The sequence below is a fragment of the Torulaspora globosa genome, chromosome 1 (genome assembly GCF_014133895.1).
Source record: "Torulaspora globosa chromosome 1, complete sequence".
Lineage (NCBI taxonomy): Eukaryota > Fungi > Ascomycota > Saccharomycetes > Saccharomycetales > Saccharomycetaceae > Torulaspora > Torulaspora globosa.
The window spans coordinates 1273449-1286327 of NC_050727.1; the positions used below are offsets into that span (position 1 = coordinate 1273449).

A 12879-nucleotide genomic window follows, 5' to 3' on the forward strand; every position below is an offset into this window, starting at 1 on the left:
GAGCGCTACAAAGTAGAACAGCTACTGCCAATCATAGATCTACGGGCTTTTCAACAGAGTATTTAGAAGAAGAGCTGTAGCCACACTCACGTTCAATGAATCTACCGGTGTCTCAACACCAGGCACGTCTGCCCTCCCAAATGGAATTTCCACGAAGAAATCGCTCCTCATCTTGATATTCGTTCGTACACCACTTCCCTCGTTGCCGATAACTAGCATGACGGGCAGCTCCTTGCACATCCCACGCAAATCGCCCATTTCCAGTGTTTTGCCCCTCGTATACTTATTGCTCCTGGAATCGGACTTGGCGAGACAACTGGTGACAAAAGCCCAGCCGCCTTCCTCCTGAGACTTGTTAAAAAACGTTAGTGGCTTGTCAGCGTAAAATATCGGTATCAATTCAACCGCGCCACTGCTGGTCTTCGATACCACTGGTGACAAAGGCGCACAATTTCTTCTCGACATGACGATAAAATCAGCGCCCAGGAAATATGCGCTTCTGATCACGGCGCCAATGTTATGCGGATCGACCACTTCGTCCAGATAAAGGCCAAGTGGGAATTTCTTGTCTTCATTGACCAGATACCGCAGCTCTCGCGAAACGTAGTCATTTTCTAACTGCATCTCGGTGTACTGGAACGTCCCAGTCTCTGGGTTGCACAGCTGCAGGTGAGAGACCTCGTCCGGTTGCAGCGGTTTTGTCTCCAGCACGACGTTATTGTGAACGGCATAATTCGTGAGCAAATTGAGCCGATGCTTATCGCTTTCCTCGATCTTGACGTCCTTCGCCTCCGCCAGTTTAGCGATGCTCGTCGGTAGCGCCCCATGGTACAGCACTCTAGTATAATATTCTCTTTTGTCGGCCTGCAAAGCGGCCAGCACACCGTTAGTCCCATACACATATTCCATCAAAGGATTCACTTTGAGGCCCTGTATTGCGCTCCTTTTCTCAAATTTCCCCTCATGATCTTGCCTTTGGGCTTGACTCCGTTTTTCAATCATCGCTAGTCTATCAGTGTGAGCCTTTTTCTTTCCAAATGGATCTTTCACGCCCTCATTTTTGGCTCTCGCGTGGATATGGGCATACTTCCTCTTGAACCACGATTCCTTATCCTGTCCAGCCTTTTCCCATGCCTTCTTCCTGCGGATCTGCGGTATGTTCTTCTCTAACTTAGTATAACGCCCAGTAGCAGTCGGTCCACCTCTGACAGCGTGACGAATTGCAAAGCCACGTTTCAAAACCAGCAAATTCACCGGAGAACCAATCAACATCTTACAAGAACTTCTATAAGCTTAGCAATTGGTTAAAAACTCTTGTATCCATCGAATATATTAATATCGACACTTTTTGCCAAGACCTGGCACCGCTATATAGCGTCGTGAAAAAAAGACGTCATATTGAAAGAAGCTTCACTTTGAGCTCGCCAAGAGGCTACTTGAATCAGCTCTATTCGAATCTAGATAGGCTTACGGGCTTTTGGCAATTTTTAGCTTTATAATGAGCAGACGTGAAGCATTTGTGAGTCGTATAACGAACGAAACTAAGATCCAGATTGCGCTATCGCTAAATGGTGGCCCTGTTGAGATAAAGGAGTCGATTCTGGCTGAGAAGCAGCAGGAGAAGGATAGTAACGTTGCCACACAGGCGACAGGTTCTCAGGTGATAGATGTCCAGACCGGCGTGGGATTCCTAGACCATATGATTCACGCCTTGGCAAAACACGCGGGTTGGTCACTAGTCGTGGAATGCATCGGAGATCTGCACATTGACGATCACCACACGACGGAGGACTGCGGAATTGCGCTGGGACAGGCATTTAAGCAGGCGTTGGGGGAAGTTCGCGGTGTAAAGAGATTCGGGACAGGGTTTGCGCCTTTGGATGAAGCTCTATCCAGAGCAGTTGTTGATCTATCCAACAGACCGCATGCGGTTATCGATCTTGGCTTGAAAAGAGAGAAGATTGGAGATTTGTCGACCGAAATGATTCCGCACTTTTTGGAGAGTTTTGCCGAGGCCGCCAGACTCACAGTGCATGTCGACTGTCTGAGGGGCTTCAACGACCACCACAGGAGCGAGAGTGCGTTCAAAGCGCTGGCCGTGGCTCTAAGGGAGGCTCTGGCACCCAACGGCACCAACGACGTGCCCTCGACCAAGGGTGTGTTGATGTGAAGATAGATAGTATGTATATTCGTATGTACAAGCTGAATATGACCTGTTAACGGAAGTCGTGCAAGATATTCAGAAGCTCGTCAGCTTTCACCTTTGGGTCCATCGCACTGACCGCAGCGTCCCGGTTGGCCCTCGACCTCTGCAGCGGACGCTGCTGGTATCTTCTGCCCTGCATCGTGCGCCTTGCCTGCTGGCTGATGCCGCTCACAACTTGGGCTCTGATCATGACCTTGCCGCCGTCTCCGACCGACACCTGCCGAACCTCGAACGGGAAAGTGGCCTCTCTGATGAAGTCGCCCAAGTTGTAGGCGATCTGCGAGGTCATTGGGCTCGACGACGTGGCGTTGGCGACGAACCCACCGATCGCAGCCAACCGGTCATTCCCGTCGAAGTTCAGGAATCTCCCGGGAACTATGGTCTTCTGAACCACGCCGTTGGGCGAGTTCCTCAACTTGCCCCGCAGATTGTACGTGAGACCACCAGTGCCAATGACGTTTTTGAAGCTGTTCTTCGACACCCTGCTTGCCTGCAGTGCGCTGCGCTCGGTCAGGAACGCAATGGCGTTCTGGTTCATATCCTTCGCGGAAAAGCTCTTGTTCTTCAGCGCCTCCGGGTCCTTCTCAAGCAACCACTGCTTGAACTCGCTCCGCAGCGCCTTCACATGGCCCAGCTTCTTCGACACGCTCTTCTGCAGGTTCGCCGCGCCCGATTCGATGTTGACCAGCGAACACAGCGGAGCCAGCCGGTCTGCCGCGGCAGACCGGCCCTCGAAGAGCGGGTTCGCCTTGCCCGGATTGTAACTGGGCGCCAACCCCATCTCCTGGAAACGCAACCTGTTCCATTGCGAGCCTGTGCTGGGCTCGAAATCCGTAATCCGCTCCAACGTGTCGAGCTCGTTGTACACCAGAAACCGAGACTTGTTCCTAGTCGGAATAGCAGCCTTCAGACCCCATTCCTGCCGATGATGCGTCGAAGGCTTCGTTTCGATGACCTGATGACTGGGATGATACCTCGGCACAGAACTGAACAACGGTTTAGAGTTCCTAGGCACATGCGACAGCCGGGAGTTTCTCAGCAAATGTGCCAAGCTGCTCGACGACGACATTGAGCGGCAATTGAGTGCAGAAACAACCTACAGCGACTGCTCCTTGACCTGATAAAGTCTCTTCAAGCTGGTCAACTTGAATAATTTCACATACCGCTCGCCGTACAAAGCGACGCACACTACAGAGAGCACACTCAAAGCCAATTTCCAGCCGGCCAACAGCACCCACAGACTGCAGAGATGTGCACAGACTGCCAGCAGCGCCCACAATCCAGCAGACCGCCAAACAGGCTTCAAAACTCTCCATTACTGCCAAACCGGTCGAAGAAGATCATCCTCGACGACCCAGCTGTAACCCGGCCCAGGCCTTTTCTGACAAGATTGTGTGTGGTGTAAGGATGTGGTGAAAATTTTCAACGGGAGAAAAAGGAATTCCGCTGGCAGTGGGCTTTCAGCCAGTATATATTATATAATATTGTGGATGGATCAAGAGGTGATGGTTCATCTGACAGACCAGTAACAGTCTTATAGAGAGCAAGTTCTATAGGTAATATGGCAGAGTTGAGTAATCAAGTTGAGAAATTGGACATCAACGTTGGTTCGGATCGCAAGGGAGGATACGTTCCACCACATTTGAGGAACTCTGGAGGCAGAAGGCCAAGAAACGACGGGTTTGAAGCGGGTCGTGGTGACAGGAGCGGCAGTAGGGGGAGTTTTTTCGGATTTGACCGGCGCAGTGAGGGAAGAGGCGGATTTGGCAGAAACAGCGGCGGTAGTGGGTTCAGACCAGCAGGTACTGGTAAATGGGTTGATGGGAAACATGTTCCAGCGGCGAGAAACGAGAAGATGGAGGTGCAGTTGTTTGGGGTAGCGGAGGATCCAAACTTCCAGTCTTCTGGTATCAATTTTGACAACTATGACGACATTCCCGTGGAGGCGTCTGGTGAGGAGGTGCCGGAGCCTATTACGGAGTTTACGAGTCCTCCTTTGGACGAGCTGTTGTTGGAGAACATCAAGCTGGCTCGTTTCACGAAACCCACTCCGGTGCAGAAGTACTCGGTTCCGATCGTGGCCAAGGGCAGAGATCTGATGGCGTGTGCTCAGACCGGTTCTGGTAAGACGGGTGGGTTTCTGTTCCCTGTTCTTTCCGAGTCGTTCAGCACTGGTCCCTCTCCAGCTCCAGAGGGTGCGAAGGGCTCGTACATGAGGAAGGCTTTCCCAACGGCGGTTGTGTTGGCTCCTACCAGAGAGTTGGCTACGCAGATTTTCGATGAGGCTAAGAAGTTCACTTACAGATCGTGGGTTAGGCCAACTGTGGTGTACGGTGGTGCCGATGTCGGTTCTCAGATGAGAGAGCTGGACCGCGGTTGTGACCTGTTGGTCGCTACCCCAGGTCGTTTGAACGATCTTTTGGAGCGTGGTAAGATCTCGTTGGCTAAGGTCAAGTATTTGGTTCTCGACGAAGCAGACAGAATGTTGGATATGGGTTTCGAACCTCAAATTAGACACATTGTGGAAGGTTGCGATATGCCTGGCGTGGAAAACAGACAAACCCTGATGTTCTCGGCTACTTTCCCAGTGGACATCCAGCATTTGGCCCGTGACTTCTTGAGCGACTACATCTTTTTGTCAGTCGGTAGAGTCGGTTCCACTTCGGAAAACATTACGCAAAGAATCCTGTACGTGGAGGACGAGGACAAGAAATCTGCTTTGTTGGATTTGTTGTCGGCCTCCAACGATGGTTTGACGTTGATTTTCGTGGAGACTAAGAGAATGGCCGATCAGTTGACCGATTTCCTGATCATGCAAAATTTTGCTGCCACTGCTATCCATGGTGACCGTACCCAGGGCGAACGTGAACGTGCGTTGGCTGCGTTCAGATCTGGTAGGGCAAACCTATTGGTTGCCACTGCTGTCGCAGCAAGAGGTCTGGATATTCCAAACGTCACGCATGTGATCAATTACGATTTGCCAAGCGACGTCGATGACTACGTTCACAGAATTGGTAGAACTGGTCGTGCCGGTAACACTGGTGTCTCCACCGCATTCTTTAACAGAGGTAACAAGAACATCGTCAAGGGTTTGGTCGAAATCTTGACTGAAGCCAACCAAGACGTCCCAGCGTTCTTGAACGATATTTCTAGAGAATCTTCTGGTATCAGAGGTGGAAGAGGCGGTGGCTTCTTCAACAGCCGTGCTAGTGGTTCAAGAGATTACCGTAAGCAAGGTAACGGTAACGGTTCGTGGGGTGCCTCCAGAAGTGGTGGTAGCAACTGGGGTTCATCCGGCTCAAGGGGCGGTGGTTCCTGGGGCAGCAGCAGATCCTCTGGATGGGGCGCATCTGAATCTTCCGGTAACTCATCCTGGTGGTGAATAATTGATCTCGATTCAGATCCAACCTTTTTCCCACATTTCTCTAAATCATGCATTCTTTAATGTCCTAGCATTTGGTTATGCATCGTTTAGCCGCTACTATTTTTTGTCCTTTTCGATTCGATAATTGAGGTATTATACAATTGTACAATAGAGTGTTTTCCTGCTCTTATATCCCTTTACAGGTGAGATTGCAGTTTGGAAAATGGGATTTCTTCTTAGAAATACCATGTAAAATATGAAGGTGTTGCTTAACTTTCTCTTCCCGATCAACTTTTCCTTAATCCGTTAAAAGATCACTGATAGAATGTCTCCTGCTTTGTACAGATGCGAGAAGGATAGATGTAAGTTTTTGGGCAAATAAGATTTATGTCCATTCATGGTACGGTTGTATAATAGTATTTTCTTGTCTTATTTACAGTTATATATCATAGAGATTTAAGTCGCAACAGAAACCCAGAATAAACGTTTCCAATTAGAAATTACGCAATTTTGTTCCCTATTTACATGTTATTATCCTACCCCATTTTAACCGGAACAACTTTCGCAAAGCTCGCTATCCTTGATATTGCAACTTACAGGAGTCATGTCATGTATACCAAAAACGTCTTCATCTGTCGATGCTTTACGCAGTGATCCTTCCTCAAGCTCTTCGATTGAAACGCCATTCTTGTCGAAAAAGTCAATGTGCAATTCTTTACGACTGTTCTTCGGATATCTCCCCAATATTGGTTCGTTTTCCAACAGGTAATCATTTGCAAGCTTCACTGCCGTCATCAATGTGTTGTCGCTGTTAATTGTAAATTGAATCGCTGCAGATGCAGCTTGTGTTCTCAGGTAGTACATGCCCGTTTTAAGGCCCAGCCTCCAAGCGTAAAAATGCATTCCCGTCAATTTGCCCATCGTGGGTGTCTGCAGATAAAGATTCAAACTCTGTGATTGATCTATGAACGGAGACCTTTCTCGAGCCATATCTATCAGTCTTCTTTGCGGCACTTCCCATACTGTTTTATAAAGTTTCTTGATCTCATCTGGCAATCCATCAATGTTCTGCACCGAGCCATTATCCATGATAATCCTGTTCTTAAGCTTTTCATCCCATATCCCCAGCCGGCAGAAATGCTCCACCATATATCTATTCACATTAATGTATTCCCCGCTCAACACTCTTCTGGTGTATATATTCGAAGTCAATGGCTCAAATGATTCTGTGTACCCTAAAATTTGAGAGGTTGAGGCGGTAGGCATAGGCGCAACCAATAGAGAGTTCCTAAGCCCTGTTTTTGTCGTAATTCTATCCTTCAACTGGTCCCAATCGTTGTATAAATACTCTTCGTCACCTACCGCTGATTTCCAGAAATCAAACTGAAGGAGGCCCTGACTTGCTGGAGATCCTGGGAAACTCTTATAATGACCAAACTTCTCGGCAAGTTCAACAGAAGCCTCAATGGCGGCATGGTATATGGTTTCGAATATTTGCTTGTTAAGTATGCTTGCCTCTTCAGTTTCGAAGGGAATCTTTAACAAAAAAAATACGTCTGCTAGGCCTTGTACACCAATAGCCTGTGGCCTATTCTTTTCATTGCTATATCGCGCCTCCTCCACTGGATAGTCACAAACGTCAATCAAACGATCCAGGTTTCTCGTTATCACTTTGACAACGGAATGTAAACCTTTAAAATCAAACAAGCTTCCTTTGCCTTCAATCTGCTGAACAAAAGCAGGCAGAGCGACAGAGGCTAGGTTACAAACAGCAGTTTCCTTTGCTGAAGTATATTCGACAATCTCACAGCAGAGGTTCGATGACTTGATGGTTCCCAGGTTTTTCTGGTTAGACTTCTTGTTGCACGAATCTTTATAAAGCATAAAAGGTCCTCCCGTTTCAGTCTGGCTTTGCAATATCTCGGACCATAGCTTTTGAGCTTCAACCTGCTGCATTGGAGAAGTAGTCTTCTCATAGTGCTCGTACAATCTGTCAAATTCTTCGCCATAGACGTCAGTCAACCCTGGAGCCTCATCAGGGCTGAATAATGACCATTTCCCGTTTGTTTCGACCCTTCTCATGAAAAGGTCTGGTATCCAAAGAGCAAAAAACAGGTCTCTCGCTCTCAACTCTTCTTTACCGTGGTTCTTTCGTAGTTGTAGGAACTCAAAAATATCAGCATGCCAAGGTTCAAGGTATATGCAATAAGCACCAGGCCTCTTGTTACCGCCCTGATCTACATACCTTGCAGTGTTATTAAACACACGAAGCATTGGAACCAAGCCGCTTGATATTCCGTTGCTGCCTGAGATGAGTGCTCCACATGATCGTATGTTCGAGACGTGAAGTCCTATCCCTCCTGAAGCCTTCGAAATGAGAGCCGTCTTGTGGAGCGTTTTGAATATTCCATCGATAGAGTCCTCCATCATTCCGAGAAGAAAGCATGAGGAAAGGTACTGGTTCACTGTACCAGCATTGAACAGTGTCGGTGAGGCATGGATGAAATAATGTTTCGACATTAGTTCGTATGTCTCCAGGACGGAGTCAATATCACCGTATGGCCCATGGATAGCCAAAGCGACCCTCATGAACAGAAATTGCGGTGTTTCATGCACCTCTACAGCGTTCCTTTTCAGGAGATACGATTGACAAAGTGTCTTCCAGCCAAAGTAAGTAAAATGGAAGTCTCTTTCCTGCACAATAGCGCTATTGAGCCGTTCCTCGTGCAGGACCGCTAGATCATGAAACTCCTGCGATATTATGCCTTTGCGGGGGCTCCTATTAGGCTTCCGCCTTTTCTGATCTTGAGAATCATTCAGTTGTTCAACCCAATCGACACGGCTTGTTGTCCTTAATAGACCCAAATTATGTGTAAAAGTTATTCCCTTCATCTTCTGGTGAAGTTCATCAATCTCCAACCGAGCTGCCAACACTGAGTAATCTGGATGTGTGCTTGTGAGCGAAGCTAGAGTCTGAGCGATGTATTCAACTACCTGTCGCCGGGTTGCAGTCTCTGGAATCGCTTTAAATGCTTTTTCTAGCACTTCAGATACCTTGACATATCGCTTGTTAAGATCAACTGACAACTTATGCAGTTTCGCAGTGAGCTCTTCCAGGCCAAAACGAGTTCCTTCCTCTACAGCCATCCCGCTCGATTAAGGATATCCTCCTATCTGTTAACTTAGCAGCAATGAGCGAACAGGACAAGATAACTGAACCCAAGATTGTTCCATTACCTCTAGCACAGAGTTAGTGTTAAAGAAGCTTGTTCAAGGATGTCTTTAGTATTGAAAAACGGCTGTTAGTAAAAGAAAGAGAAACGCACGTGAAAATGGGATCCAGGTCGCAATCCAACGATGAGACTGTGGTATCGGGCTGTTACGAATGCCAGATCGTCCAGACAGAAGCTGCTATATATCTACTTGTAGTGTCGGACTTTGTCTGGTCCGATGCGTCAGTAATTCTTGACACCTTCGGTGTCGAAAAATTTTATTCCACCAAATATTGGGAAGAAGCAACTTTGAGCCTTGGCTTCGAGGTGCTCCTGATTGGGTATTAGTTGCTGCTTGTCCGTTAACTGCTGCCATTTCTGGGTGAGGTTTTGGCAGCGAGGACACAGAGCTTTGGTGAGCTGTTGTAGCAACAATTATCCCTCGAATGCAGCCGAGCTTCTATACTAAGTCCATTTTAGCCAACGGATAAGCTAACGTTTGTCGCTGACAGGCTCCTCACCAGCCATGTTTATGGCCAACTTCGAGCGCAGGACAGATACACGGACACTGGTTTAGATGGCTTGGGCCCTCTTTACTTGAGCGAACCTCTTCAAATCTGGTGGGGTTGTCCTGGCTGCAAGCTGCAAATCACGAAGACGGCGACTGGGCAAGCCGACTAGAGGAAAAGGCTAGAAGCCATTTAGCGTTAGTCAGCAGAAACTTCATTGCTGTAGTCCATTCCAAAGTCGGCCTACCGCCGAACAACTTCACAGAAATTCCGTTTATCTTGTCCTTATGCATCACATAAGGCAGCTCCACATCATAAATGACATCATTCTCGTTTTCAGCATAACCTGCATCACTAGTTTGCACGTCGCCTGCACCGGACGGAGGCCGAGACAATCCTGCAGCCATCAGTTGGACAATATCCAACAGACACTCAAGAGCTTTATCAAAACCTGTCTCCTTGCGAAACAGTTTTCCCAGCTTGAAGCCATCCGCGAAGTAGGCCTCGTAAGTTACCCACTCCTGTTCTTCTTGCTGAAATTTACAGACTTTTGAGAAAGAGCCCATGGGTTGGAGCTTGTATCCTTTAGTTTTGATGTTTAGTCTTGTAATGATCGTGGCAAGCAAAAGAACTATCTGGCCTAAAGCTGCATTAATTTCTTGCCATGGTACCCTTACCTCGTCGAATCCTCCTAGCCTGAGTCCATTGATTACCCCGAATGGTCCTTCATGCGATATTTTGAACGTTTCATTGTAGACATTGAATTTCCTCAGCCTATCTAAGCTGTTGAGGGAGAACTCATACTGTTTTTTCAAAGACTGGACTTCAGTTGAGAAATTAATCAGCTCTAGTTCATGCATATTTTTCCGTTTCAGGTCTTCCAGCTCCGTGATTCTCTTAGCCTCAACCTGCTTCTCGAGACATGCAATCTTCTGCTCCAACTCTTCGTCTTGTTTTTCCAGCCCGACAAGCTCATTAAGAAGGGATTCGCTTTCCGATTTCAGCTTTGCTGACTCTTCATGAATTGCTCCAGTTGACTCAGGTTGGGCCACTTTCTTCTGCTTTTCTATTCTGGAAACGAATTGAGTGTAAAGGTCTCTTTCCCGTATTGCATCATCATATTCACTCTGAAGCCTCTGTATCAGAATGTTGCAGCAATCTTGGCACACAGGATAGTCGATATTACTGTTCGAAGATAGAATGTTGAACACATTAGCTAGTGCGCTGATCTGCGTCGAAAGCGTTCTCGTATTGCCATGTGAAAGGCCATAATGGAAGTCTTCATCCAAATGCTCATCTCCTGAATCATCCTCTTTCCTGGCAATCAGAGTCTGTGCAGAAGTTTCAATTGAACTGTCATTGGATGGACTGCTCGCGCTTGGTTCAGTCTGCAGAAACACATAAGAGTCTAGTTCTGACTTCGGGAGATTCAAATCTTTGGGGTGAATAGCTTTACTTAAAGCGTGTAGTCTATCGTCAGGTATCTTGTATTTGGTTGGAGTGTAGTCGTTCGATGAGTTCGCCAACAAATCCCTCTGTGCCAGACTTAGATCCAAAAGCGAACTATCAATCTTTAACGGAAGCCTGCAGTTCTGACATTTAAGCGGCAATTCCTCAATATTGCTCATAGTAGCGTTTCACTTTCTTGTGATGGATATCTTAATTGAATTGAACTTCTAGTTAAAGCTACCTTCGCGCTGTGCTTCGGAGTACTATAATGTAGTGCTATTTTATTATGAAATTCTCTATATACATAAGTGAGCTGTTTTCACCATTTGTAGTGCCAGTACAAGTTAGGTGGCTCGTCGTGCAATGTCTTGACCACATCCCAAGGATTGACGTTGTGATGGCGTCTGGAAGATAGGTCCCTTTCGGTCCGCTGTAAATACATCAATTTCATCCTCTCCAAAGGGTTGGTCTCATCCTGTGGAACTATGTATGTTGAACTGACCAGCGGTCTGCTGCGAGGACATGCTGGTTTTTTGCCGCGAGACTCCACGCTGTTCTCATAGCCCTCTTCGATAAGAGAAGACAATGGTTCTCTGACACACACGTCTATACCTTTGGGAACCCAGATTTCGTAAGGCTTCGTAAAGTTATACTTGCCGGTAGAGCGCAGCAGTACATATCCGATGTCCTTGAACACAATTTCAATGCTACCTTGAAATGGTGGAATAATGTGCCTGGCGTACGCATCGATAGAACAGACGTTTGGTTTAATACCACAGGATTTTGCCAAAGCATGATCTGGGGACTCCTTACACAACTTGAACACCTCGAGGCCTTTTGCGACGTTGGCGAACTGATGTACGGCTCCGGGTATGTATTTAACCACCTGGTTGATAGTCTCCGGCGGAGGCACGAGAAAGAAAATGCCACCAAGAGTTAAGCAACCGCCATTTTCGGTCCCTCTGAGAGAGATATATGTCTTCTTTTTCAGCTTCCTGACCTTGAACTGATCAGTCTTCCGAATCTTGTCCAGCCATTCTCGCTCAATGATATCTTCTAAGTCAACTTCGTTCAAGTCTGTCGTAAAACCAGGGAGATCGTTTATCACCTTGTCAGCAACTTTGAATGCTTGTAAATTTCTTGTCATATTCGGTATATGTAGAACTCCCGCCAGTTGACCTGTCTCCGTTGGCGTCGACGCGAGTCCCTCTCCGTCCATCTTGCTGCCTGGGAACTTCTGCAATAAGCCGTTGATCAACGTCGACTTGCCCACATTCGCGTTCCCCAGCAAGTAGCTCGATGAACTAAGATTCGCGTAAACCGTCGGTATGTTCCATTTACGAATCGCAGACGTGGCAATCACTTTGTTCGTAGGAATGCGCAAATGGTATTTCAAAAAGTCCCTGAAAAAGAGATCTACTTTCCTCTGCAAGGTAGCCTTATCCTTGACAAGCTGGTCTCCTTTTGTTAGCACAAGCGATGACTTGAAATTGGCATCCTGCAGCACTTTTTTAACCAGATGGAAAGGAAACTCCGGTAATGATGCGACGTGAACAACATTGCTGTTCCTCGGCACAAATTCCAACACCTGATCAAAGCTAAATCTCGCAAAACCCTCCTTGGTATATCTATTCGAGTGTAATGCATCATTGCATCGCTTGCAGCTCAAAGAGTGCGACTTCGATTTTCTCAGCTCGTCTAATGAACCCACTGGAACACTATCCTTTGCTTTCTGAAGTTCCTGGCTAAACAGCAGATACTTCACATCCTCCAATTTCGCAAGCCTATTCACAATCGGCCTCTTTGGTTTGATGTAAAAGCCGGCTCTAGCGGGATCCTTGTCTTGTAGAACTATACCGCACGCATTACAATTGATAAACCTCCGGAAGCAAGTTCCGACAACCCTAAAGCTCCCGAGTCTCGTTCGGGCACTCAACATCCGAGATGGCCGCTCATCTAGCAGCTTCTCAACTGAAGTAGTTCTTCATGATTAACTGTGGATAATGAAAGATTCTGGCAGATCGGTATTATTATCACCATGTACGGAGTATTGAATGAAAATTTTCTTTTATATGGTCTAGTATACGCGATGAGATGCGATGAGCTGAAGTATTCAGTACATACAAGATACCAAAGCTG

The 12879-nt window shown here is 47.1% G+C and overlaps 7 protein-coding genes across 7 annotated transcripts; 2 read left to right on the forward strand and 5 right to left on the reverse strand.

The window, feature by feature from the left end:
* Positions 1 to 39: 39 nt before the first annotated feature.
* On the reverse strand, positions 40 to 1272 carry MRM1 (Mrm1p; the record flags this gene model as incomplete). The annotated part of the gene is made up of 1 exon (XM_037281676.1): positions 40 to 1272. One exon carries the CDS (start codon positions 1270 to 1272, stop codon positions 40 to 42), a length of 1233 nt encoding a protein of 410 aa, XP_037137571.1.
* A 226-nt stretch (positions 1273 to 1498) lies between these two features.
* On the forward strand, positions 1499 to 2170 carry HIS3 (imidazoleglycerol-phosphate dehydratase HIS3; the record flags this gene model as incomplete). Its single annotated transcript, XM_037281677.1, has 1 exon — positions 1499 to 2170. One exon carries the CDS (start codon positions 1499 to 1501, stop codon positions 2168 to 2170), a length of 672 nt encoding a protein of 223 aa, XP_037137572.1.
* Positions 2171 to 2216: 46 nt separating this feature from the next.
* Positions 2217 to 3275, reverse strand: MRP51 (mitochondrial 37S ribosomal protein bS1m; the record flags this gene model as incomplete). The annotated part of the gene is made up of 1 exon (XM_037281678.1): positions 2217 to 3275. The coding sequence occupies one exon, from the start codon at positions 3273 to 3275 to the stop codon at positions 2217 to 2219; it is 1059 nt and encodes a 352-aa protein (XP_037137573.1).
* Positions 3276 to 3767: 492 nt separating this feature from the next.
* DED1 (DEAD-box ATP-dependent RNA helicase DED1) lies at positions 3768 to 5588 on the forward strand (the record flags this gene model as incomplete). Its single annotated transcript, XM_037281679.1, has 1 exon — positions 3768 to 5588. The coding sequence occupies one exon, from the start codon at positions 3768 to 3770 to the stop codon at positions 5586 to 5588; it is 1821 nt and encodes a 606-aa protein (XP_037137574.1).
* Positions 5589 to 6116: 528 nt separating this feature from the next.
* Positions 6117 to 8717, reverse strand: HG536_0A07150 (uncharacterized protein; the record flags this gene model as incomplete). The annotated part of the gene is made up of 1 exon (XM_037281680.1): positions 6117 to 8717. One exon carries the CDS (start codon positions 8715 to 8717, stop codon positions 6117 to 6119), a length of 2601 nt encoding a protein of 866 aa, XP_037137575.1.
* A 714-nt stretch (positions 8718 to 9431) lies between these two features.
* On the reverse strand, positions 9432 to 10919 carry VPS30 (beclin 1; the record flags this gene model as incomplete). Its single annotated transcript, XM_037281681.1, has 1 exon — positions 9432 to 10919. The coding sequence occupies one exon, from the start codon at positions 10917 to 10919 to the stop codon at positions 9432 to 9434; it is 1488 nt and encodes a 495-aa protein (XP_037137576.1).
* A 140-nt stretch (positions 10920 to 11059) lies between these two features.
* On the reverse strand, positions 11060 to 12679 carry GEP3 (Gep3p; the record flags this gene model as incomplete). Its single annotated transcript, XM_037281682.1, has 1 exon — positions 11060 to 12679. One exon carries the CDS (start codon positions 12677 to 12679, stop codon positions 11060 to 11062), a length of 1620 nt encoding a protein of 539 aa, XP_037137577.1.
* Between the last annotated feature and the right edge of the window lie 200 nt (positions 12680 to 12879).